At 52.8% G+C, this 24,280-nt stretch overlaps 3 protein-coding genes across 5 annotated transcripts; 2 read left to right on the forward strand and 1 right to left on the reverse strand.

The window, feature by feature from the left end:
- The first annotated feature begins 1,055 nt into the window (after nucleotides 1-1,055).
- Nucleotides 1,056-10,856, forward strand: HDGF (heparin binding growth factor). Its single transcript, XM_043877408.1, has 6 exons — nucleotides 1,056-1,459; nucleotides 7,575-7,651; nucleotides 7,787-7,925; nucleotides 8,617-8,802; nucleotides 9,065-9,288; nucleotides 9,485-10,856. The coding sequence occupies exons 1-6, from the start codon at nucleotides 1,373-1,375 to the stop codon at nucleotides 9,489-9,491; spliced, it is 720 nt and encodes a 239-aa protein (XP_043733343.1). The 5' UTR covers nucleotides 1,056-1,372; the 3' UTR covers nucleotides 9,492-10,856.
- A 1,142-nt stretch (nucleotides 10,857-11,998) lies between these two features.
- MRPL24 (mitochondrial ribosomal protein L24) lies at nucleotides 11,999-17,110 on the forward strand. 2 transcript variants are annotated; one of them, XM_043876428.1, is made up of 6 exons: nucleotides 11,999-12,135; nucleotides 15,663-15,906; nucleotides 15,987-16,082; nucleotides 16,304-16,407; nucleotides 16,649-16,779; nucleotides 16,870-17,110. In XM_043876428.1, the coding sequence occupies exons 2-6, from the start codon at nucleotides 15,724-15,726 to the stop codon at nucleotides 17,004-17,006; spliced, it is 651 nt and encodes a 216-aa protein (XP_043732363.1). In that variant the 5' UTR covers nucleotides 11,999-12,135; nucleotides 15,663-15,723; the 3' UTR covers nucleotides 17,007-17,110. The 2 variants fall into 2 exon arrangements, with proteins under 2 accessions (XP_043732363.1, XP_043732364.1); XM_043876429.1 differs by lacking the exon at nucleotides 11,999-12,135 and adding an exon at nucleotides 12,533-12,554.
- Nucleotides 17,111-17,414: 304 nt separating this feature from the next.
- On the reverse strand, nucleotides 17,415-24,171 carry METTL25B (methyltransferase like 25B). Of its 2 annotated transcripts, XM_043876422.1 has the most exons (8): nucleotides 24,041-24,171; nucleotides 21,365-21,489; nucleotides 21,021-21,213; nucleotides 20,484-20,546; nucleotides 20,092-20,235; nucleotides 19,145-19,629; nucleotides 18,183-18,367; nucleotides 17,415-17,753 (listed from the first exon to the last, which is right to left on the reverse strand). In XM_043876422.1, the coding sequence occupies exons 1-8, from the start codon at nucleotides 24,149-24,151 to the stop codon at nucleotides 17,632-17,634; spliced, it is 1,428 nt and encodes a 475-aa protein (XP_043732357.1). In that variant the 5' UTR covers nucleotides 24,152-24,171; the 3' UTR covers nucleotides 17,415-17,631. The 2 variants fall into 2 exon arrangements, with proteins under 2 accessions (XP_043732357.1, XP_043732358.1); XM_043876423.1 differs by lacking the exon at nucleotides 20,484-20,546.
- Between the last annotated feature and the right edge of the window lie 109 nt (nucleotides 24,172-24,280).

Raw genomic sequence — 24,280 nt, forward strand, 5'->3', positions numbered from 1 at the left:
TAGACAATACTATAAGATCCAAATATCTTATTTCTAAGTTACCACAGGTGTCTGGGATTTCGGCAAATCCAAGATCAATACAGTGACAGCAAAATAAAGATGTAATTATGGCAAAATTTTGTTTGGTTTAATGATAAAACCCGAATCCAAGTCTTGGCTCTGTCATTTCTTAATATATAACTTAAGCTGAAATGTAGTCTCTGGAATCCAGCAAAATCACTCTTGTCCTTTAAGGCCCAACTCAAAGTCAACACCTTTGTAAAACCTTCGCAGATTCTCCCAGACTCTCACCTCCACCTGCGCCTCCCCAAGAGAGGTAGTGACTTCACGCTTCATCGAAGTGGGACTGGGATTTATTGGCATTCTACTGTCTATTCCCACTAGAACGGAGCTCATCTTTGCAGGTTCAGCTGGTGGTGAAGCCCAGATCTCTTTTGCCAGAAAGTACATAAAGAACAGAGTTCTATCTAACGCACACGGAACGTGGCCACTTTGCGCCACAAGCGCTCCGAAATCTCCTTGCTAACAAATTCCACAAAGGCCGTGGTAGGGCGCAATGCCCGACATTTCAGGGGACACCCCGCTGACTGTAAGCCCGTCGAGGCCCAGGCCGAACTTCTCTGAGCTCAGTGGCGCCGTACCTAGCCCTCGCCCCAGCGCCCAGCATGCAGCCACGCAGCGGGTACGGAGCTAACAGTCACCGATAGGGATGGAGCTGAGGGAGAAGAGGCACGACGCCTAAACTTGGCTGCGCTGAAGCCGCGGTTGGGAGCGCCCCGTGGGCCCGGGGGAGGGGCGCCAGGCCGCTCCGTCCAGCCGGGCGCCAGCTCCTCCCGGGCGCGCGGGCGGGCCGGCACCCACCGACAGCGGGCACACAAAGCCTACTCGGCTCGCTCGGCGATCGGCTCCTCACGCCTGTGCCGCCGCGCGCCGCCAGGCGGCTCCAGGTTGGGCGGCGGGCAGTGGCAGGCACAGGGCGTCTAGAAGCTGCACGCATCAAACCACCGCGGGAGGGAGCGCGGAGGGGGGAGGAGGAGGAGTGGGAAAAGGAGGAGGGAGGAGGAGTGGGGACCGGGCGGGGGGTGGAGGAAGAGGCCTCGCGCAGCGGAGGGAGCAATTGAATTTCAAACACAAACAACTGCACAAGCGCGCACCCTTCGTACCGGAGCGTTGCCCCAGATCCGCGCCCGCCCCGTCCGTGCGGCGCGCGGGCGGAGTCGCCGTGGCCGCGCCGGAGCCCGGGCCGGGGGCCACCATCGAGGCGGGGGCCGCGCGAGGGCCGGAGCGGAGCGGCGCCGCTACCGCCGCACGCGCAAACTTGGGCTCGCGCTTTCCGGCCCGGCGCGGAGCCCGGGGCGCCCGGAGCCCCGCCATGTCGCGATCCAACCGGCAGAAGGAGTACAAATGCGGGGACCTGGTGTTCGCCAAGATGAAGGGCTACCCACACTGGCCGGCCCGGGTGAGCAGCGCGGCCCGCCGCCTCCTATCCACCTCCAGGCTTGGGTTGCATAACACCCGGGAGGGCACGAGCGCTCCGCGCGGAGGGGTTGGGAGTGGGGGCAGGGGGCTTCTGAGTCCCGGAGTCTTAGCCAAGCGACTCCAAACCCACCCGCCGGTTATATAATGGTGGAGGCGGGGTGGTGGGGCGGCGGCGGCGGCGGCGAACACCTGGCCACACGGCGTCCGCGCGTAGTGGCGTGTGCGCGGCGTGGGGAACCGAGAGCGCCGGTCACTTTCCGGCCCCCGGCTCCGCGTGCTCAGTTCCGCCCCCAGCCCCCATACTCCCAGCGGTTTCGGGCGCGCTGCACGGGCCAGTCGTGTAACTCCTCCCACCCCCCCAAGCGCCGCCGCTACCCCCCTCAGGGACCCCCTTAGAGACCCCCAGTTTCTTCACTGATTGTTACCCCTGGTTCAAACTCTCCTCTTCCTAGATTAGATGGTTAAGCAGGATCTCAGCCCAGAAAAGGATAAACGGAGGCGGAGTTCGCTTCTACAAAACTTTGGTTTGGGGCATCCGTAAGAGATCTGAAGCTGAGAGGGTCGAGGAATCGTTGTGGCGGGGCGGAAGAACAGGGAATCTGTCTGGTTTGGAAATCACCCGCTAGTACCCTTCTCTCCTCACCCCACGAAAATACTCCTTCGTGTGCTGCCAACTCAAGACTTGGTGTTGAGGGTGGCAGGGCCCTTGTGGGATTGAGAAGTCCAGCCCGGGCTGCCCTCCCTGTGAGTGGAGGTGGAGGGAACCCGAGTTGCTTCTCCTCCCCATTTCTTAAGCCTCTCCCGCCAGAACGGTCCAGTCTGCCATGTGGTTGATTCTGCCCGCCAATATGAGGCGCCCCACCACCTCCGCCCAGCACCTGGCCAGGTGGGAGGGTGGGGCCCAAAAGCCCAGCCTGGTGCATTCATCATGTTTCCCCTAAGAACTGAGACAGGTGAAGTAACAGTATGGGAGGTTGCCAGAGGTTGTTGGAGGAGGTTGGGGGTGTCACAAGGGACAGTGCCTCCGGAAACTTATTTCAAAGTTGGTGTAGGGCCTTTGGGTTTGGTCCTAGAGTATAGGACTCCTGAAGAGTGAAATCCAAGGGTAGAGAGAAGTAGAGGGAAGGAGTCTTCGGGGTGAGGGGGCCAAGTGCAGAGCTGTGTTATTGGCTGTGGGTTGCTCTTTTCTGTGTGAGTCTGTCTCCATTTGGGCCAGACCCTGCTCTGAGGAAAGTTGGTCCAGGCCCCCCTGGGTCCTGTTCAGAGTGTGCAGACCAGCTTTGGGGCCAGTCTGAGAAAATCCAGGAGACCCTCACTCTGTACCCTCTCCTCAGGAATGTGCCTAATCCCATTATGCCTTGAGCTCCTTGTTCCTGGAAACTTCTGGATGTCTGGCCTCTGGAGTGGGAGTGAAGTCCAGAGTGAAGCAGGGCTCTCCCAACTTCCAAGGCCTCCTAGGGGACTTGGGTGGTGGCGGCGGCGGGGGTTAGTGTGAGCAAGTAGCCACGGCCAGCTGTGTGTGCATGTCTGTGTGTGGTGTGTGAACACTCATGTACTTTACCCTGCACCTTTGATCCATCTGGCTTCTTGGTTCAGATGCCAGGGTCCTGATGAGCAGGGCAAGAACTGAACCCAGGTCTCTACTGCTCCTACCTCCTGGGGTAGAGCCCAGAGACTGGGGAGGGGGCTCAGCTGGAATGTGGGTTGCAGAGGACCCCTTGCTGCAAAGAGGGGAGGGCCCCATATGGACACATACTGGCCCATATGAAGAAGACCTTCGGGTTTCTGGTGGCCTTGGAGTAAGGGCAGCACCTGGGGCTGGGAATGCTATTTCTTCTTCATCCCGGGCCTCTAGGACAGGGGGGCAGCCTGTTGCTCTGTTGAGGGCTGGACCCTTTAGATAAAGTTAGTGTTGGAGGGAGACCAGACTGGATCCTAAAGAGATAGGACCCCACCCTTTGCCTGTGCTCTGGGTCTTGATTATGAAAATTAGAGGGAGTGGTACATCCAAGGTTGTTATGTTCCAAATACATTCTCCTTGAATGCCAAAAGAGCAGACAAATTGGAGTCTCCTTACCATCCTTGGATGCTGTCTTAGTCTATAGAGTGGCAGAGCCTGAAGGGGGTCTGGCTCTTCCTGAGATGGTGGAGGAATAGAGGAGCCTTGCTAACCGTTCCATATAATAGGCAACCAGAGCCCTCAGCCATAGTGAAGGCAACTGTGTGGACTTTTCTTAGGCCCTGCTTCTGGGGAGGGTGACTGACTCTGGGTGAGACTGGAACAGCCCAGTGCTTGCAGAGTCCAGCCAGAGGGACCACGTGGCAGGCAAGACCTGCCTGGAAGGATGGTGTGACTCCATCTTAACCTTCTCCTTTCCTCTTCCTTCTGCCTAACTTCCCCAGGGGATCTCCAAGCACTTAACAATTAACCTCCAAGACTCAGGGATTTTTCCCCTTAGGTTCCTTCCTCCTTTCTCCACTTCCTGTTTCACAGTCCCGGAAAACCTGCGCAGCCAGAGGGCCTCACCCATCTTTCCTCCCTCTGCCCCTCCCCCACGTCCAGGCACCACCTTCTTTTCTGCCTCTCCAGCTTGCCACACTTTCCTGGCCCCAACTGTCTCCTGCCCCAGATTTTCCGGTTCCTGGGTCAGGTCAGGCCTGGGCCCTGGGTGTGGTGGTCAGAACCCTGGGTGGCAGTCAGTGTGGGCTTAGCCTTCTCTGCTGCCTTCCTGTGTGCTGAGCCGGGCGCCCCTGGGCCTGGATTGCGTATGAGGCTGGGGGAGAAAAAGTGGTTAATCTTTTCTCACCACTCCTCACCTGGGAACTTAAGACCTTAGAAGGTGTCCATGGGCTCTGGCAGGATGGGACTTCCGTGCGCAGGCCCGTCTGTAGGAGCCAGGCAGAGGCAGTAGGCAGGCATGGGAGTGGAAGAGCCCCAGGCAGGGGGAAGTAACTTGCCAGGATTCCTAGAATGGCTGGGAAGGAGCAGAGCCCCCTCCCCTGTTGGCCAGGGGAGGAGGTGCAGTGGGGTCTCCAGCACTTCTCTGGCCCCACCCTGACCCACTTAGCCTTGACTCACTTGTTCTGAGTCACAGTCTGGATATAAAGGCACCGCCTGGGAGACACATGTCTATACTGGGGGTACAGGCCTCCCCTGAGACCTCATATCCTCTATGTTGTGGATGAAGAACTGCCTTTCACTTCCAAATGCAAGATAAGACATTTCCTTTGTGGCTTGAAGGATGAAGGATCCACTGGAGAAGGAATGTCTCCCCTTTTGGGGGTGAGGGGTTGGAAATTCCATTAAGTGAAAAGAGCACTGCTCTCCTGGCCCTTCCCCACAGGTGCCTACTCTCAAGGTCAGATGGGGTGGGGGTGGCATTACCCTTTTGGGGGTAGATGCCCATCTGCCCAGGTCCTTGACCTCCCTCTTTCCTCTCAACCCACCCTTTATTTTGCTAGAAGTCAGCAGGGTGGGTATATGTGGTGTGTCTCATTCTATTTTTAATTCCCATCCATTCTTTTGTTTCTCCCCCGCCCCTGAGGCTGGGCAGCTGGTGGCCTCCTGGATCCCATCACAGTGTTCGGCTACCTCTCTCTTTGAGTTTGTTTCCCACGGGAAAGAGACTGAAGGTCGGAGCGCCGCTTTGCCTGGTCTCAGCTCCTTGAGAGAACCTCGTGGGTGTCTCCTGTTTCTGACCCCTTTGCTCACCCGACCCCCTTTCCTGGGCCTCAGTTTCTCCCCTTTCATCACATGTTTCCTATGAGCCTGTTACTGCCTAGCTCAAGTGTGGTGCTGAAAACATGGAGCCCAGATGAGTTCCTAACTGGGACCCTTAGATATCCCCCATCCCCCACCCCAAGTTCTCTTTCCTGATGCACAAAGATCCACGGAGAAGAGGCCTAGGAAAGGGCTTCTGTTATTATTGTCTTATGCCTGTCTCCTGGGATTTCTGAGCCCTGGAGCCTCTCATTTTATTTTTTGTTCCCCCCTCTGAGAGGAGGGTGGGGAACTAGCTGGCAACAGGACCCAGGTGTCCTGGTGGAGGCAGCTCCTCCTCCGCCCACACCCCAGCTCTGGCTTCCTGAGCAGGGCCCCGGCCCTCAGCCCTGACTGGGGTTTCAGGCACAGCCAGGGACCCAGGTGCCAGACTCCAGGCTTGGGGGTGGGGTGTGAGTTAGTGTCCCCTCCTGCCCAATCTGGAGAGAGGGCCTGGGGGGGGGGGGGGAGGAGCAGTCACATTCTTGGTTGCTGAGTGGCCCCGGGGGCGGGGTTGGGTTGTCATGGCGATGGGGATTGAGCTGGGGTGGGGGGACAGCATGCCTTTCCACCCCCTGCTCTCCCACCCCTGTGAGTCTGGGTGGCGGGGAGGGCGCAGCTTGTGCTGGGCCTTCCTGGGGGGGGAGGGGCTGGACCTCTGTCCCCAGAGGCCACAGGGCAAGGGGGGAGGTGCTCAGGAGCCTGAAGACTCCATGTCTGGAGCAAGATGCCCCTCAGACTCTTGCCCAGCTTCCGCCCCCTCTCCTGGGTGTGTGTCAGCTTATTTCCATCCCCCCAGCCTCCCTGTCTCCCCAAGCCCCTAGTCAGACACACTGTTCTACTCTCTGAGTGTTTAATCACTGCCTTGGCCTTTCTCTCTTTCCTATCTGCGCCTGGGGCCCCAGTCAATATGGCCACCTGGCCTCTGTCCGGCGGGAAGCCAGGCCGCTGGGGCCGCTGCAAGTGTTGCTGGGAGTTGTAGTTCTCCTCTCCCAACTCAGCTTGGCCTGGGCTTCTAGGGCCTGATCGGGGAGAAGCTGTGTAGGCCACCACATCTCACTATTTCCCTGGCCTTCTCCGTCATTCTGCACCTTCTCCATCACAGCATCCCTCACCCCCTAGGGACATTTGAGGCAGAGGATCAAGTCAGGAGCTCTGTTTCTGAAATCTGGCCCTCCCTAACTTGTCCTGTCATTTTGGGTAAATCACTTTTCTGAGCTTCAGTTTCCTTGTCTGTAAAATGAGAGTCTGTATCACGCGACTTTCAAAAAGAGTTGCCCAGCATTCTTTGGGGGAGCTGTTACTGCTGGGTAATACTAAGTAGGCAGCCTCTTGGCCTCACCGCTTCACTTTCAGTCAGAGCAGTCTGTTTTTTGTCTGTTTCATAGTCATCCAGTGACTCTATTGTGTACCCACTGTGTGCTAGGCGCTGTGCTGGACACATGAACAGACTTCTCTGATCTTGGGGAAGGTATAGTCCACATAGACATTAATATTGGAATTGTAAAAAGCACTGTGAAGGAGACGTGCTGAGAGTTTTATCTGGGAAACCGAACAGATTGGGAGAGATGGGGAAGCTTTCTGGAGGAAGTGATGATGGGCCTGAGGTCGGAAGGCTGATAAGGAGTTAGTATAGACGACTGAGATCAGTGTGGCTGGAGCAGAGAGCAGGATGACAGTGTTCTGGGAGAAGATGATGATAGCAAACATATACGTGGGACAGACCACTTTATGGTCATTTAAGCCTTACAGCCCTTGGACTGTGACACTCTCCATTTTACAGATGAGAAAACTGAGGTTCTGTAAGTTGCCCAAGGTCATACAAATACTAGTGGCAGCACTGGAATTCAGACCTTGACATTATGGATAATGGTGAACGGGTGGTCCCTAGAATCCTGAAAAGCCACTAGCAGGGAGAAAGAATGCTCAGACCCGCACTTGGAAAGGCTCCCCCTGGTGGCAGCATGGAGAATGGGTTGTAGTGAGCCAAGAATGGGGGCTGTGGTTTCCGTCCAGGCCAGAGGCGTGACAGTGGGTGGACCGGCCAGGGTGATGGCAGAGACATGGAGCCTTCTGGACGGGATCTGTTGAGGGACGCTGTTTGGTTTGTGAAGGAGAGGGAGGATTTCTGCTGGCCTTTTGTGTCTGACTTCCTTTGAACAAAGTCCCACTGCTAAAAATGGTTTAGAAACCCCCTTGGTGAACTCCTGGGTCCCTCTCAGTCTGATTTTTCACATATGTGCCTTAGAGGTCAGCCCCCGCAGCCTATCCTCTGGCCCCCAGTTCTTGACCGTAGGACACCAGCTCATGCTCCCTTTCCTCATTTTGCTCTCAGATTGACGAGATGCCGGAGGCTGCCGTGAAATCAACAGCCAACAAATACCAAGTCTTTTTTTTCGGGACCCACGAGACGTGAGTGAGGGGGCAGAAATGGTAGGGAGGGCCGGCTGGGGGGAAGAGCGGTGGTGACACCACCCCTTGCCTGTGGGGCTGCACAGCTCAGATGCAGTGAGGGGCTCGAGAGCACAGTCTCCCATCTCTCACCAGGGCATTCCTGGGCCCCAAAGACCTCTTCCCTTACGAGGAGTCCAAGGAGAAGTTTGGCAAGCCCAACAAGAGGAAAGGGTTCAGCGAGGGGCTGTGGGAGATCGAGAACAACCCCACCGTCAAGGCTTCTGGCTACCAGGTGAGCTGCCGGCCGCCCCCAGAGACCCCCCCCGCTCTTTGGAAAGCAGGTGTGGCCATAGGTGTGATCACACAGGACCCACGTGTGATGCTTAGTCTTCATGAACAGGGGGACTCAGAAACCAACACCAGGGCTTTCAGAGTAGGCGCTCATGGGGTGAGGGGTGGGGGGCTTCCTGCAAGAGGGCATGGGGCTATGGGTGTGCGATGTAGCTGTGGTGAGGGGCCACTTGTTAGACAGCGCCTGGGAGGGGCAAGAACAGGACCGAGGCGGTAAGTGGGGGCAGGCCTTCGGCGGGCCCAGAGTCAGTAAAAGACGTGGCCTTAACTCTTTCCACAAAGGCTTCCAGGAGGAGGTGCTCGTGAGCCGGGCAGGATGAGGCGGGAGGGTGGGGGGCGGGGGTTGGCGGGGAAAGGGTCCCAGCTCCCTTTGGGAGAAGTTGACCCGAGGTTTTGCCTCCTGCTCCAGCCCTCCCCCCTCCTGCACAGAGCCCTGCCTGCCCGGCCAGTGGGTTTACCCCGGGGCTAATCCGACAGAGGTGGGTCTCAAATCACTTGTGAGACTGGGCACCTGGGTGGGGGCGGGGGAGAGGCGGGCGAAGGAAGGAGTGAGTGGCCGAGGGAGGGGTCTGGGGAGGGGGCCCTGCGCGGCAGCCGCTGGTGCCACTCAGCCTGCGCCATCTCCACCGCAGTCCTCCCAGAAAAAGAGCTGTGTGGAAGAGCCCGAAGCCGAGCCCGAAGCCACTGAGGGTGACGGCGACAAGAAGGGGAACGCCGAGGGAAGCAGCGATGAGGAAGGGAAGCTAGTCATTGACGAGCCAACCAAGGAGAAGAACGAGAAGGGAGCGCTGAAGAGGAGAGCGGGGGACCTGCTGGAGGTAACTGCCCCCTACCTGGGCTCCCAGAAGCAAGGCTCCTAGTCTTGAGGAGAGAAGTTACTGCTTTCTCAGGGAGTGTCCAGTCTGAGAGACTCAGCCCCTAGTCCTGGGGGGGAGTCCCTCCTGAGAAGATGGGCTGCAGGAGACAGTAGAGCTGGCAGAGTGCTGGGCTGCCCGGGAAGGAGCCTCTGGGGAAAGGGGGGAGGCTGGCATTCTCCCCGCCTTGCCTCAGCCGTCCCTCATCTCTGCCTATCTGGCGCAGGACTCCCCCAAACGTCCTAAGGAAGCAGAAGACCCTGAAGGCGAGGAGAAGGAGGGGGCCGCCTTGGAGGGTGAGAGGCCCCTCCCAGTGGAGGCAGAGAAGAACAGTACCCCATCTGAGCCCGGCTCTGGCCGGGGGCCTCCTCCGGAGGAAGAAGAGGAGGAAGAAGAGGAAGAGGCTGCCAAGGAAGACTCGGAGGCCCCGGGCATGAGAGATCACGAGAGGTAAGTGAGCCCCCTGCCCCTTGGCAGCTGGGCTGGGAGGGCCCAGCCCTCTGCTGAGAGGAGGAGGAGGAGGGCTTGCAGCAGTCAGCCTCTCGGGAGGCAGGGCGGGGCTCTCCCAGGAGAATGGCGCTGGCTGGGGCCTGGCCAGGCCAAGGCCACACCATTAACCCTTCTCCCCTCCAACCCTCCCCCGCAGCCTGTAGCCACCAATGTTTCAAGAGGAGCCCCCGCCCCGTTCCTGCTGCTGTCTGGGTGCTACTGGGGAAACTGGCCATGGCCTCCAAACTGGGAACCCCTTCCCCACCCCAATCCACTTTCCTTTTCCCACTCACTCTCCCCTTCTGAGCTCAGACCCTGGAGATTGACCCCGATGGGACAGGCCACATGGCTCTCACCTCAGTGTCCCCACACACCTGTGACCTGAGTCAGGTCCATGTCTTCTGCTCTGTGGGATGAGATGAGGCCATTGTGTCCCTCCCTGCCTGGAGTTGTTTCCCAGTATACTTGTTAGGGCCTGGACCGGCTATTTCCATCTCCTGACACCCCTCGCCCCCTTCCCCGGGCATTCTAGATGTCTAGGTTGGCTGGGATCAGGGCTATGAATGGAAGGGATGGAGAATAAATAGCAGGGTGGGCTTCTGGGGTCTGGGAGGGGCAATCTTCAAATTGGGGTGGGGGGTTGGGTAAGAGGATGACATCTCCCTGAGCTCCTGTCCCTTCCTCCCACACCTATTATCCCAGCTGCCTGGATTCAGGGAAAGTGGGACAGCTGGGGTGGGGGTGGGGGGTGTGGGGAGTGGGAGAGGCGCTCCCTTCCGTAAATCTTTGATTGACAGTGCCCAATTGTCTCACTTATGCAGACCCCAGGTGTTATGGGAGTTACAGTTTATCATCAAAAGATTTGGGGTCTTCCAAGTTCTTTGGGTCAAGGACCTGAGATCTGAAGGACTGACTTCACCTAGCTTGGGTGGGAGTGTTGAGGAGTATCCATCCCCCTTTAGATCTCAGGCCAGAGATGGGATGCCCTGGGGAGACCCTTAGCTACCCTTTCCCTCTTCTCACAGTGCTCAAGGCCAGCCTACAGTCACACACGTCACCCAGACATAAAGGAAAAGACACATTTTTTAGGAAATGTTTTTAATAAAAGAAAATTAAAAAAAAAAATTTTAAAGACCCCCCCCATCCCTTTGTGTGCCCCCCACTCTTGCCCCCATTTCTGAGGTGCACTGGGAGGCTCCCCTTCTGTTTGGGGCTTGATGACTTTTCTTGTTGTAGTTGGAGCTTTGGTGTTCCTGCTGATGTCATTTCCCATCCACACACCCCCGACCTGGTCCACTCAGTGTTGTCACCAGATCCGATTTGTAACCCACTGAGAGGCCAGAGGGAAATAATCGCCCTCTCCCAACCTCTTTCTAGTGGTTTCTTTGCCTCTTTGGTTTCTTGTCTCTTTCACCCTTGCCCCTCTCCCTTGGGCTCTGATGAAAAATTGCTGACTGTAGCTTTGGAAGTTTAGCTCTGAAAACCGTAGATGATTTCAGTTCTAGGAAAATAAAACCCATTGATTACTACATTGGATTTTGACTGGTTCTTTGGAGGTGTGTGGGTTAACTGATGGTGCAGGGGAGTGGGGAAAGAGACTACAAATGGTTTCCAAATTCACTTCTCAGATTCAGGTAAGGGGTGCCAGCTTCCTCCATCCTCAGTCTGTTAGAAATACCTAAAATTCACATAGAATTTCACTCTTGAGAGTCTGGAGATCAAACCAGTCAATCCTAAAGGAAATCAACCCTGAATATTCATTGGAAAAGACGCTGATGCTGGGAAAGATTGAAGGCAAAAGGAGAAGGGCATGAGTATGAGATGGTTAGGTAGCATCACTGACTCAGTGAACATGTATTTGAGCAAACTCTGGGAGATAGTGGAGGACAGAGGATCCTGGCATGCTATAGTCCGTGGGGTCGCAGAGTCAGACATGACTTGAGACTGAACAACAGCGAAATTTCCACATGAGGGCAAAGTCACAGAATACTGCGCCCAGTACTCTGGTTCTGCCCAGCCAGTTTAACATAGTTTCCCCCTAAGCACCTGGGAAAGTTTTTTTTTAAGTTTGCACAAGAAGTGGGTTCACAATGGCCAGGAAAGGGAGGGTTGAGTCTGGTTGTAGAAACAACTTGGACGCTCAAGGGCAAAGCTAGGGATGCCTGCTACCGATAACTGTTGAAGGATGAGGAGGTCCACAGCATGGAATCCTCCCAATACTCCTGAATTAAGTGGAATGGCTGGATTTCATCCTCTCTGTTTCTTCCAGTCTGACATTTTGTGACTAGTTCATCCACTGGCACCGAAAGGCCCAGGTTTCATCCCTTTAGAAAGCCTATGACACTTTGGTCCTCTTCCTTGGCCCCCTGCAGCAGAGAAGGGCGGGCGGGGAGAGTACTGACTGTGGTCTCACTAGAAGGGGAGGCCCTCTGCTTTGAAGAAGCCGCAATCACCTAGAAAATGGAGCCACGGTCCCTGGTAACTACAATTCCCAGCGGCCTCCACATAGAGCACGTGCAGGAATGTGCCTGGCGCCGCAGCCTATCCGACTTTGCCTTCAACTCCCGACGTGCTTCACGGTGCTCTTACGCTTCCTCGATTTCCTACCCGGTCAAATTTCCTGCTTCCCGCTTGCTTCGTAGCGGTGGACTACAACTCCCAGCATGCAGAGAGGCTAGATTGGTTGGTGAGCGTCCAGTGTACAATTAGACTACGGTTCCCAGAAATCTGAGGGCTGGAGTTGGGCGGGGCGTAGGTCCCACGTGCCTACGGGACCCGCGGAGGCCCGCGGATCAGCGGGAAGCTGAGGTGAGGATTTCGTGAACCAGAGGTTTCGGCATCTCTGGGCTGTTCGGGGAGGTGGGAACGGGATGGTCCTTTGCCCCGGCATGGCTCAATTGCTTCGTCTGGGGTCTCCAAACATCGGAAGCTCGGAGCGGCTGGGTGCTGAAGACCTCTGGGGCTGATCATTACCCGCACCTAGGATGGGATTGGCGGTGGAAGCAGTCTTTAGAGCTGGGGCCTGAGGGATCACTACCTACACAACAGTTCCCCCTAGAGCGTGCAGTGGAATTCCCACTGCGGAAGGTCATCAGCCTCTCCAGGGCTTGGAGAGAAAGAAGGAAAAGACCTAAGGGGGCTGGCTTCTGGGATCGCCTCTCTGAGCTTCAGATCTAGAACGGCTGAGACTAAGGGAACGTCTTGTGGCAATCACGCAGGAGACTCAGGTCTTGAGATTCGCGCTGCTACTATCAAGCTGTGTGAACTAGGTCAAGTCACCAGCTCGCAGGGCCTTGGTTTCCTCGTCTCTTGTCAACCTCCCCCAAACAGCAGTGTGACGATCAAATGCCAGGAATAGTAAGGTTCCTAACCTTAGATCTGTCACGTAGTGGTGCTCCCTAAGCATTTTTTTATTTTGAATGAACGAACCCTGCGGCCTTTAACTTCAGTTCAGTTCAGTCGCTCAGTCGTGTCCGACTCTTTGCGACCCCATGAGGTGGCACGTTAGGTCTCCCTGTCCGTCACCAACTCCCGGAGTTTACCCAAACTCATGTCCATTGAGTCAGTGATGCCATCTAACCATCTCATCCTCTGTCGTCCCCTTCTCCTCCTGCCTTCAATTTTTCCCAACATCGGGGTCTTTTCAAATGAGTCAGCTCTTCGCATCAAGTGGCCAAAATATTGGAGTTTCAGCTTCTACATCAGTCCTTCTGATGAACACCCAGGACTGATTTCCTTTAGGTTGGCATGGTTGGATCTCCTTGCAGTCCAAGGGACTTGCCGGAGTCTTCTCCAACACCAAAGTTCAAAAGCATCAATTCTTCTGAGCTCATCTTACTTTATAGCCCAACTCTCACATCCATACTTGACTACTAGAAAAACCATAGCCTTGACTAGACGAACCTTTGTCGACAAAGCAATGTCTCTGCTTTTTAATATGCTGTCTAAGTTGGTCATAACTTTCCTTCCAAGGAGTAAATGTCTTTTAGTTTCATGGCTGCAGTCACCATCTGCAGGGATTTTGGAGCCCAAGAAAATTAAGTCTCTCACTGTTTCCACTGTTTCCCCATCTAATTGCCATGAAGTGATGGGTCCAGATGCCATGATCTTAGTTTTCTGAATGTTAAGCTTTAAGCCAACTTTTTCACTCTCCTCTTTCACTTTCATCAAGAGGCGCTTTAGTTCTTCTTCACTTTCTGCCATAAGGGTAGTGTCATCTGCATATCTGAGGTTATTGATATTTCTCCTGGCAATCTTGATTCCAGCTTGTGCTTCATCCAGCCCAGTGTTTCTCATGATGTACTCTGCATATAAGTTAAATAAGCAGGGTGACAATATACAGCCTTGATGTACTCCTTTCCTGATTTGGAACCAGTCTGTTGTTCCGTGTCCAGTTCTAACTGTTGCTTCCTGACCTGCATACAGGTTTCTCAAGAGGCAGGTCAGGTGGTCTGGTATTCCCATCTCTTTCAGAATTTTCCACAGTTTATTGTGATCCACACAGTCAAAGGCTTTGGCATAGTCAATAAAGCAGAAATAGATGTTTTTCTGGAACTCTCTTGCTTTCTCGATGATCCAGCAAATGTTGGCAATTTGGTCTCTGGTTCCTCTGCCTTTTCTAAAACCAGTTTGAACATCTGGAAGTTCACGTTTCACGTATTGCTGAAGCCTGGCTTGGAGAATTTTGAGCGTTACTTTACTAGCGTGTGAGATGAGTGCAATTGTGCGGTAGTTTGAGCTTTCTTTGGCATTGCCTTTCTTTGGAATTGGAATGAAAACTGACCTTTTCCAGTCCTGTGGCCTCTGCTTTATCCAGCATTAATTAAAAATAGTATTAGGTCTTTTGTTTACCATATTGAGAAGTATAGAGAAGAAAAATGACCCAATATCTCAGTATTCAGATAAACCAGTTGATATATATTTTTAAATGTATGTAGTTAGAAAATGCAAATGTTTTGGAAAGGAACAGCCCTCCCAAACTGCCTCTTCCCTGTTTCCTTCTGGTAAATATTTATGCCTATGTCAGAATATGTATTTTTAAATTTACCCAGAAAGGATAATACTATCCACATAATTCTGTCTTGCTTTCTTAAAATATTAGAAGTAACTTGAATGACAGAAACAGCTCTGTAAAATTTTATGGATAATGGAACTGAAGCTCAGAAGACAAGGGTCCCAGAATGAGTTGATGGTGGAGCAGAGACTAGATCTCAGGTCCTCTGACTACCCAGTCCAGAGCTTTTAATGTCGTCATAGTTAACTCTAATGGTTCTTTGAGTTAGGCTTCATTCTTAGCTATGGAGCAAGGTTAATGGTACCTCCTTTGTCAGTTGTCCTTGGGGTTAAATGAGATGACACATGAACACACTTAGCATGGCCACTGGAAGGTAGCAGGTGCCCACTGGGTTAGTCCATTTTCCTTCAAGAACTGGGAAGCTTAGAGTTCATACTTAGTTTGAAATTGTAGGTCTCCGACAGTCTTGCTCTGGATCTTTTTCCTTTAGAAAAGAAACTATCTCAGGGGGAAGTGATTGTTTCCTGATTGAGATTAGGAACTGGAAGTCTTACAGGGCCAGGGGAGCCCGGCAGCTTACAGTCTATGGGGTTGCAAAGAGTTTGGACATGACTGAGCAACTGTGCATGCACATAGGGACATCTTAATCCCAATTTTTATCTCTGCTACCTGTTTGTCTTACGCTATAATTGCCTGGTTTTTGGACTTATGCCAGTGTTTTCTTTACATCTTGCTGTTGGTGTATTTATTGAAAGACTTTTTATTGAGCACCTAATACTTGCCAAGGGTTTCCCAGGTGGTTCAGTGGTAAAGAATCCACCTGCCAATGCAGGAGACTCGGGTTCAATCCCTGGGTCAGAAAGATTCCCCTGGAGAAGGAAATGGCAACCCACTCTAGTATTCTTACCTGGGAAATCCCATGGACAGAGGATCTTGGCTGGCTACAATCCATGGGGTCACAAGAGTCAGACACAACTGAGCGACTAAACAATAGGTGCCAGACCCTACTAGGATCTTCTAGATTCAGGGGCGATCTAGATAACATGGTCCTGGCCTCAGTGAACTTTTTTGGACTTTGAAGTCAGGTATCTGTGGGTTTGAATGCCGATTCTCCCACATAGTAACTTTATGACCATTGACAAGTCACTTAATTATCTGAGTCTATATCATCATCTGTAATAGTGAAGATAGTATCTTATGAGGATTCAGTAGGATGAAGTCCATTGAGCCATGGAATAGGTGCTTAAAAAGATGTTTCTTCCCTTGTTTCTTTGCCCTCTTTTTTTTTTTTTCTTTGCCCTCTTGTTTCTGTCTACCTCAGAGCTGACTAGGAAGATTTCTGGGTCTTTCGCTGGCCAGGGGACTTCTCACAGCCTCCAGCCATGCGGCTCTCTGCTCTGCTGGCCTTGGCATCTAAGGTCACCCTGCCTCCCAACTACCGCTATGGGATGAGCCGCCCAGGCTCCTTGGCAGATAAAAGGAAGAACCCTCCAGGGACCAGGCGGCGCCGGGTGGCTGTGGAGCCCATCCCTGAGGAAGACTGGCATCTGTTCTGTGGAGACAGGGTGAGAGTCTCAGACAGGGTTGGGTGGTGGAGTGCTCCCGGGCAAGGATCTCCCTCCCTACCCTCGTTATCTTCCCACAGGTAGAGATCCTAGAAGGCAAGGACGCCGGGAAGCAAGGCAAAGTGGTTCAAGTTATCCGGCAGCGAAACTGGGTGGTTGTCGAGGGACTGAATACAGTAAGTAAAGAGTGAGGGTGGTGATGCTCAGGAAGCCTGTGCCATCCGTCCATCTATTAAAAGCGGCACGGGGAGGACGGAGACTGGCTGAGGGGATGGTGCGACAACCGAGCCTCTGAACCTTTTTTTCACCTTGGACTGAATGCTCTGAGTTGTGGTAGACAAACCGCCTTCACATCCCTTGGTTTCTGATAGCCACCCTCCCCCGCTCTTTTGGACAGCATTACCGCTATGTTGGCAAGACTGTGGATTTCCGGGGAACCATGGTCCCCAGCGAAGCACCCTTGCTCCACAACCAAGTCAAACTTGTGGATCCTATGGACAGGCAAGCATAAGGGGCTCTGGTCAGAGGGTTTCCTGCCTTCTGTTGGCAAGTTGTTGGCCATATTTATCCAAAGGGAATGGTGGGTTGGATGTGCTGGAAATTGAGAGGGGCCATCTCATGGACATGACCCCCTGTAGGAAGCCCCAATCGAGGGGTAGCAGAGAAATAAGATGGTGACTTTGGGGCTGGAAGATAACAGGGAGACCTGCTCCCTGGAGGTCTCACTTCTTCTATCTACTAGGAAACCCACTGAAGTGGAGTGGAGATTCACTGAGGCAGGAGAGCGAGTACGAGTGTCCACAAGATCAGGAAGGATCATCCCAAAACCTGATGTTCCCAGAGCTGATGGCATCGTCCCTGAAACATGGATTGGTGAGGCTGGGTGAGGGGCAGGAAAAAGAGTGGGAGTGGGAGTAAGAGATGTTAAGAAGCCCACCCATCTTCCTTCCTCCGGTTCAACAGATGGCCCCAAAGACACATCAGTAGAAGATGCTCTAGAAAAAACCTATGTGCCTCGTCTAAAGACATTGGAGGAGGAGGTGATGGAGGCGATGGGGATCCAGGAGACTCGGAGACACAAGAAAGTCTATTGGTATTGAGTCTGGGGGAGCCACTTCTCTCCTCCTTGTCTTAGCCTTGAACGTTGTGACCACCTCTTCTTCAGACGCTAATAAAGAGCCTTGGGTCCTCTGTCTTCTGGTAAGACTTGCACCCCGACCCCTGTTTTAGGGGCTGAAGGAGGGAGAGTCTGTCCTGATGTCATGACAAAACCTGGATGGAAGTTAACAATCTTAAGGGGGTCCTCCCACAGGGCAGGGCCTGCAGATTTCTCGGATGGAGATCGAAGGGCGAGAGCTTCCCCTCACAGAGACCTCTGAATAACAGGGCGCTGCCTATTAGGAAGACCGCAGGGACTGGGAGCATGAGACCTAAATTAGAACCTCAGCAGGATTCAGTAGGGAGGGTGCTGGTCTGTCCTGTATACCTAATAAAATGGTAGACAAGCACAGACTTCAATTTTTTAATAAGTTGAAAATAAACTTCTGCATAATATTATATAACATACACAGGGAGAGAAAGGTTATGACGCTGGTTTGTAGGGAACCCAGATGCCAGGGAGGATGCAGGATGCTGGTTCTCTGGCTGAGGAGGCGAAGACTGACTCCCAGCGTGGTGCCTGGCAGTTTCAGATGGGGTCTGAGATGCGCCCTTCCTCTGGCTGCGTCAGCTGTCTTCAGTCTCCAGAAGAGAGAAGGCCTCACCTAGAGGCCCTTTGGTGGCCACCAGAACCAGGTTTCTTGGCGAGAGTTCGGGACTGAAGATGGGCAGGAGCTCAGCGTGGAAGCCTGTGAGAAAGGCAGGGCTACTCATGAGAGAAATGAAACAAACTCGTAGCCACTTCCTGCCTAACCTGTACACATAGCTCTCCGCATAGGAGAGGCCCAGGAGGATCTAAGGAAACCCCGCTTTCTACCAGGAAATGAGTGCCCGAGATGCTGACTTGGGAGGAGGCAAGCCTCAGCACATTGTAGGGATGCTGGCTTAAGATGCACCTCAGGGATGTATCACCTATCCTATGGTAATAGGCATCCAGATTCAGCAGGAATTTGCATTAACAGGCCCTCCCTCCCCCTGTCTGATGCTGAAACAGCTGTTGGCCCTAGAATCACCATGGTGATGGGCCAAGTCCCAGCAGGTGTAGGGGCGGGGACCTGAAGGAGACCCCTAGAGCTCTAGCCCCTCTAGCCCTGGGTCCCTGGTGTGGCCCCCCTCACCCTGCTCCTGAAGGTAGAGCAGCCGGTCCAGTAGAATCAGAGTCTCCACCAGTGGGGCCAGCAGCAGGGCTAGGCTGAAGAAGGCCACCACACGGTTCTCCTGGGCCTGGTGAGCTCGAAGGACAGCCACATTCAGTGGCAGGTGGGGGTCCAGCCCCACCCGCTGTAGCCCCCGCTGCACATATCTGTGGGGTCAGTCATAGACAGCAGTCAGCTTAGAAAGCCACTCCTCCATTCAAACTGTCCGTTTCTAATTCAATTCCAGCTCTGCTTTTCTACCTTAAGGGCATTTAAAAGTATATATTTATTTGGCTGTGCTGGGTCTTGGTTGTGGCATGTGGGATCTAGTTTCCTTACCAGGGATCGAACCTGGGGCCCCTACATTGAAGCCACTGGAACACCAAAGAAGTCCCTTAAGATGAGTTTTTATTTACAGAGTTTTCTGGCTGTGAACTGTCTGTTCAATAGCAAATCAATCCAAAAATTTATTTTTAGACAAACCTGTCCAATTATTTGGGCTTCCCAGGTGGCGCTAGTGGTAAAGAACCCGCCTGCCAGTGCAGGAGACTAAGAGACGTGGGGTTCGATCCCTGAGTCAGGAAGATCCCCTGGAGGATGGCATGGCAACCCACTCCAGTATTCTTGCCTGGAGAATCCCATGGACAGGAGCCTGGTGGGCTACAGTCCATAGCATTGCAAAAAGTCAGACATGAGGCGACTTAGCATGCACACATGTCCAATTATTTAGCCATATTTTTATCATTTCAAAAATTTGATAAAAGAGTGACAACTACCTTTTAAAGAAAATGTGAAGCTGTCTCAGAACTCAGTCACTACCCCCTCCCCCAACCCAGCACATCTAGATTTTCTTTAGGACATGCTAACAAGTGAGGGTGGGAGGGGAATCATACCCCCAGTAGGTGATGCCCCCCATCTCACCGCCCCCAGGCCCCCAGCCTCACTCTTCAATCTTGAGCTCGTGGACCCTGGGAATCCCCTGCACGCCTGGCCGCCGGAGCTCAGGCTGGGCACACCGGATGACGGTCTCCAGTGCTGCGCGGTAGCAGTGGGTTCTGAGGCTGGGGCCTGCTTTCTGTAGCCGCTCAGCATATTCCTCCAGGGCGTGGCAGGCCCCCTCCCGAAGCCTGTAGGGCAGTTCACAGCCGGGCAGCCCAGCCACCCACTGACTGAGTGGGTAGCCGCCAGGGTCACTCAGCTTCATGTAGCAGCAGCCCACTGAAGCCAGGGCCACCACCTCAGGGCAGCAGGAGAAGTGCCTCAGCAAGGCGACACTCAGGTCCCCGCAGGCGTGGAGGCCCGTCAGCAGCAGGCGGGCCCCGCTCTGAGGCGAGGTCTCCAGTGGAAGCAGGAGCTCCTCGCACAGGGCCGTGGGGTCTACCCACCTAACCACGTGGTGTGGGGGGTGACGGGGGCCAGTGTGGACCACCTGTGGAGGTAGGACAGAACAGAGGCAGATGGGAGGCCTGTTTCCTGTCCTCACACCACCTCAGGCCACAGGAAGGGATCTGTCCTGAGTTCCTTCCCAAGGAGGAAGGTGGGAGAGCAACTGGGGCAGAGGAAATGGGATAGATTCTGCATTTGTCATTACTAACTGCAAATCTTTTCATCTCTGAGCCCCCGCTTCCTCATTTGTAATGAGGCTGATACCTGATTGGCCACTTTGTACAGGTGGCTGTGAGAAGGAAGAAAGCAGTGTAGAAAGCAGTTTTTAACTAGAAAGTGCCTTTAAGATGAGGCTTTGGTGAAGGAGGGATCTTGGGAAAGAGGTAGCAGAAACAGACACCATCTCGAGCTGAGACACTTAAAAGAGAGAATTCAGCCTTGGTGCCTAGTTTCAGCCAAGTGGATCCTGTTCTCATGGTCCTGGCTGCAGGAAGGGCTGGTCTACCTTTGGGTTCCTCTTCTCCTCTTTCTCCAGAGTCTGTAGGAGCTCCTGGTCTAGGCGCTGGGCTCTCTCCACCAGTCTCTGATCCCCTTCAATGCTCTTTACCGTCAGCCCCAGCCCCAGGGACATGAAGCGGGAGAGATGGCCCTGGAGTCAAGAGAAGAGGGATAAAGAGCCCTCTTCAGGGTCCCCTACCCAGTCCCCATCCCTACCTATGGTTTGGACACTTGGGTACCAGGCCCCCAGAGGCTTAAATTCTGTGCCGCTTACTTCCTGCGCTCCTTATTATCTGCCCCTCTGGGCATGTGGCCTGATAACCCGCCTTCTAGTTGTTCTATCCCCATGACAAAAAAACCCACAAAAAACAAAAGCAGATTATTATGGGTCTGGCTCACCTGGCCTGAGCCTACATCCACAACCTGGGTGCAGCCTGTGAGGTCACTCAGCTTCTTCACCAGCTGAAAGGAGAGGGAACAAAGGTCCCCTGGCCATTGGGTGTTGGCTCCCAGGACAAACACTCATAATGAGAGCGGAGAGGAGCTGAGGATGGCGGAGGAAGATGGGTAGGGGGTGCCATGGAGGAGACAAGAGACATGGAGACCTAAATAGGGTGTGCTGACCCCCTGGCTCAGGCTACTGTCTTTGCTCCTCTCAGGACAGTGATTCAGTCCCCACAGAACAAGAGCCCTGCTGTGACGCCATGAGCAGATTGTGAAGATTATCAGAACAAGAATAAGACAGTGATTCAACTATAGCCACCAACCAACCCAGCAAAAGGATGAAGATAGGATTATAGTATACTTGCCAAGGAAGGGACCATCTAGGGCCTCTGGTCCTATAGGTGATAAAAGGTGCCCAAACCTTAGTAACCCCTAGGCTTAAGGAGTCCCCAAGGCCCCCAGATACCACCTGTACCCCAGCCATCTCCTCACCTCTCCCAGCCTCCGAATCTCATGCTGCTTCTTGGGCCTGACATGTTTCCGGAATGGAGCTGTCAGCCGGGAACTCTGGCTGGGATTCTCCAGGAACTCTGAGGGGGTCTGAAACCCAGGCGTCCGGGTAAAGGCCAGGGCATAGGCTGTGGACTTCAGGGCCAGCAGGGTGAGTGGCCACACCGACCTGTACCTGAGATAGCCCGCCCAGGCCCCCTGTGAATAATCCCATTGCATCCTGAGTGTGCCAGCTTACAGCCCAGGAAGCCCTTGTGAGACTGAGCAATGGCTCCCTGCGGGGCTCGGCTCCGAGTCCCCCAGCACTGGGTCCCTCTTGCCCATACCTGGCCACTTCCCCTTCTCTAGGCATCCCCAGCAGCAGCGTGGCCAGCTGTGGCGGGTTCAGTCCATCCAGTGCTTCCTGCCACGAGCAAGGGAGTGTGCCCCACAGGTTGTCTGTGAAAAATTCCTGTAGGGGAAAGGGAGAAGCAATCAACAGGCTACTTCCCCTCCCATTCTTCCCTACCCATACAACACACGGCCACCAGCTACAACTAGCAGGAACCTCTCCTCGTCGGAGTTACTTCTCTGCAGTCTGCTCTAACCTTCCCCTCCTTCCTGAGCCCAAATTGCATTCTGGACACACTTCTTTTAGAAATGTCCCCCTTATTTATATGCGTGTCCTCCACTCAACTGAACTTAGGGGCGTGTATGGTAGCTTTGCACCTGCCTCCTTAACACAGCAGTGACTAACACACACTATTAGTATGTTACCATCTAGTAACCTACTGTTACATGCGCCAGACACCATAGATGCCAGACATTATATATGCCAAAACGTTTGTTTTTGTTTTTATTTTTGGTCACCACATGTGACACGTGGGATCCTAGTTCCCTGACCAGGGGCCGAACCTGGGCTCTCTGCAGTGAAAACACCACTAACCACTGGACCGCCAGGGGTTCCCCGGCAGAATGTATTTTTATTCATTTATTTGTTCAACACAAATTCTGGAGCTTTGCTTAGGCATCAAGTTCTGTCCTAAGCTCAGGGGATACAAACAATGAAACAGACAGACAAGATCCCTGATCTTCCAGAGTTTACATTGAAAGAAATTATTTCAAGTAACATCAAGGGCCACGCAGACAAGAAAACACTAATGAGACAGTAACATAATGGAAAGTTTGAGAGTGTACTCTTAAGATAGAGTAATACAGCACATGTGAAACACTGCATGCATTGGCTGCCCAGAGGCAGGGGTGGGGGTAAGTAAAATAGGTGAGGAGGGTCAAAAAGTACAAACCTCCAGTTACAATGTAAATGTCATGGAGATGTATAGTATGATGACTGTTGTAAATAATACTCTATTGTATGTCTGAAAGTTGCTGAGAGTAGATCTTAAAAGTTCTCATCATAAGAAAAAAATTAACTATGTACAGTGATGGATATTAACTGATGCAAGAGATGGTTAGATAGCATCACTGAGTCAACAGACATGAATTTGAACAAACTCTGGGAGACATTGGTGGACAGGGAAGCCTGGTGTGCTGCAGTCCATGGGGTCACAAAGAGTCAGACACAACTTAGCCACTGAACAACAATTATTTCATAATATATACAAATAGGAATCATTACGTTACACACCTAAAACTAAAATGTTACATGTCAATTCTACCTCAACTTTTAAAAATTCAGGTAGTAGCAAACACAGAATATTTTAATATGCCAGATACTGTCTGAAACATTTTATATATGTTAATGCATTTCATTAATCTGTCCAAGTCAAGAAGCTACTAAGTAGTACAGCTGGAATCTGAAACCAATTCAACCCTAGAGTTTTGCTCTTAACCACCCTACTCAATTGCCTTTCTATTGAGAAAAAACATTCCACGCAGATCAGTAAGTGCAAAGGCCCTGATCAGGCCAGTGTAAATGTAGTATAGTGAATGTGGGAGAGAATGAAATGTGATCCAGTTTAAAAGGGAGCTTGTAGGTAATGGTAGTTACCACTACCTATACTTAGGATCCAGGCAAGAATACTGGAATGGGTTGCCATTTCCTACTCCAGGGGATCTTGTCAACCCAGGAATTGAACCCATGTCTCTTGGGTCTCCTGCATTGGCACGCAAATTCTTTACCACTAGCGCCACCTGGAAAATCCCAGAGTACCTAGGAAGCAAGAAATGTCATGATCAGATTTACATTTTTAGAACAAACAGTCTGCCTGTTTTGTGAAGAACTGGGTATGGAAGGGAGGAAGCAAATACAGAAATCAGTTAGGAAGTAGACCAGAAGAGAGATGATGTTGGCTTGGCCTAGGGTGGTAGCAGTGTCAATGGAGACACATGGGTGAATTTGGTATCTATTCTGGAGGTTGAATCAACAGACTTGTTGAAAGAGCTGAATCAGAAAAAGCTGAATCAAGGATGGCTTCTGGGTTTGGGAAGTGAATAATTCAGTGGATGCTGGTGGCATTTATACATCATCTCATTTATTCTTCACAATGATCCTTCAAAACGGGATCCATTTTGCAGCTGAGGACCTGGGGCTAGGAGGAATTTTTTTTTTTTTAATGCCTAATGTTAACATGATAGGGAAGGCGGGATTCTAGTCGGACTCTGTCAACTTCCAAGTTGGAATTGTCCATTACACGGAAAAACCAGGAATTTATTCAAAACCTGAATGAACGAACATGCGTGTTCTTGAAAACACCTCACATGTTCCTGGGATAGTGCAACACTGCCGCAGAAGCATGGCTCAAATGTCCATGCGCTTTATTACTCTGGACACCAGAAAGTTAGAAAAACACCCTAGATGCTAGAAATATTAATATTTAGGTCATCTGGGAAAAAAAAGAATCGGGGGTTTTGCCCAGCTTTAACCCTTTCTTGTACAGACAAAAGACTGGAAAAACCTATTAGAAAAAAAGATCAGACGCTAACTCTCCAGATTCTCCCCTAGTCGTGGCTAGGTAGCCAATCACACAACCAGGAGCACCCCACCCACATCCCTGTGGCCTCACGATGATGTAGGCGTCCAGGATGGAACGGTAGAGCGTCACGACCCGGGTGAGATTCACCGCTAGCTGTCTCCTCTCTTCGTGAGAGAGGTGCCGGGCGGAGATCCCGGGCATTCCGGGGCCCAGGCGGTGGCGCGGGGAGCGAGAAAGCAATGAGGAGAGAACCAGGGTTAGGACCACGCGGGTCCGGGATACCGGTCGGGTTCAGCACTTCGGGTGGCCTCAGAAGAAAAAGTGTTGGGA

Source organism: Cervus elaphus, chromosome 20, assembly GCF_910594005.1.
Source record: "Cervus elaphus chromosome 20, mCerEla1.1, whole genome shotgun sequence".
In the NCBI taxonomy this organism is placed as follows: domain Eukaryota; kingdom Metazoa; phylum Chordata; class Mammalia; order Artiodactyla; family Cervidae; genus Cervus; species Cervus elaphus.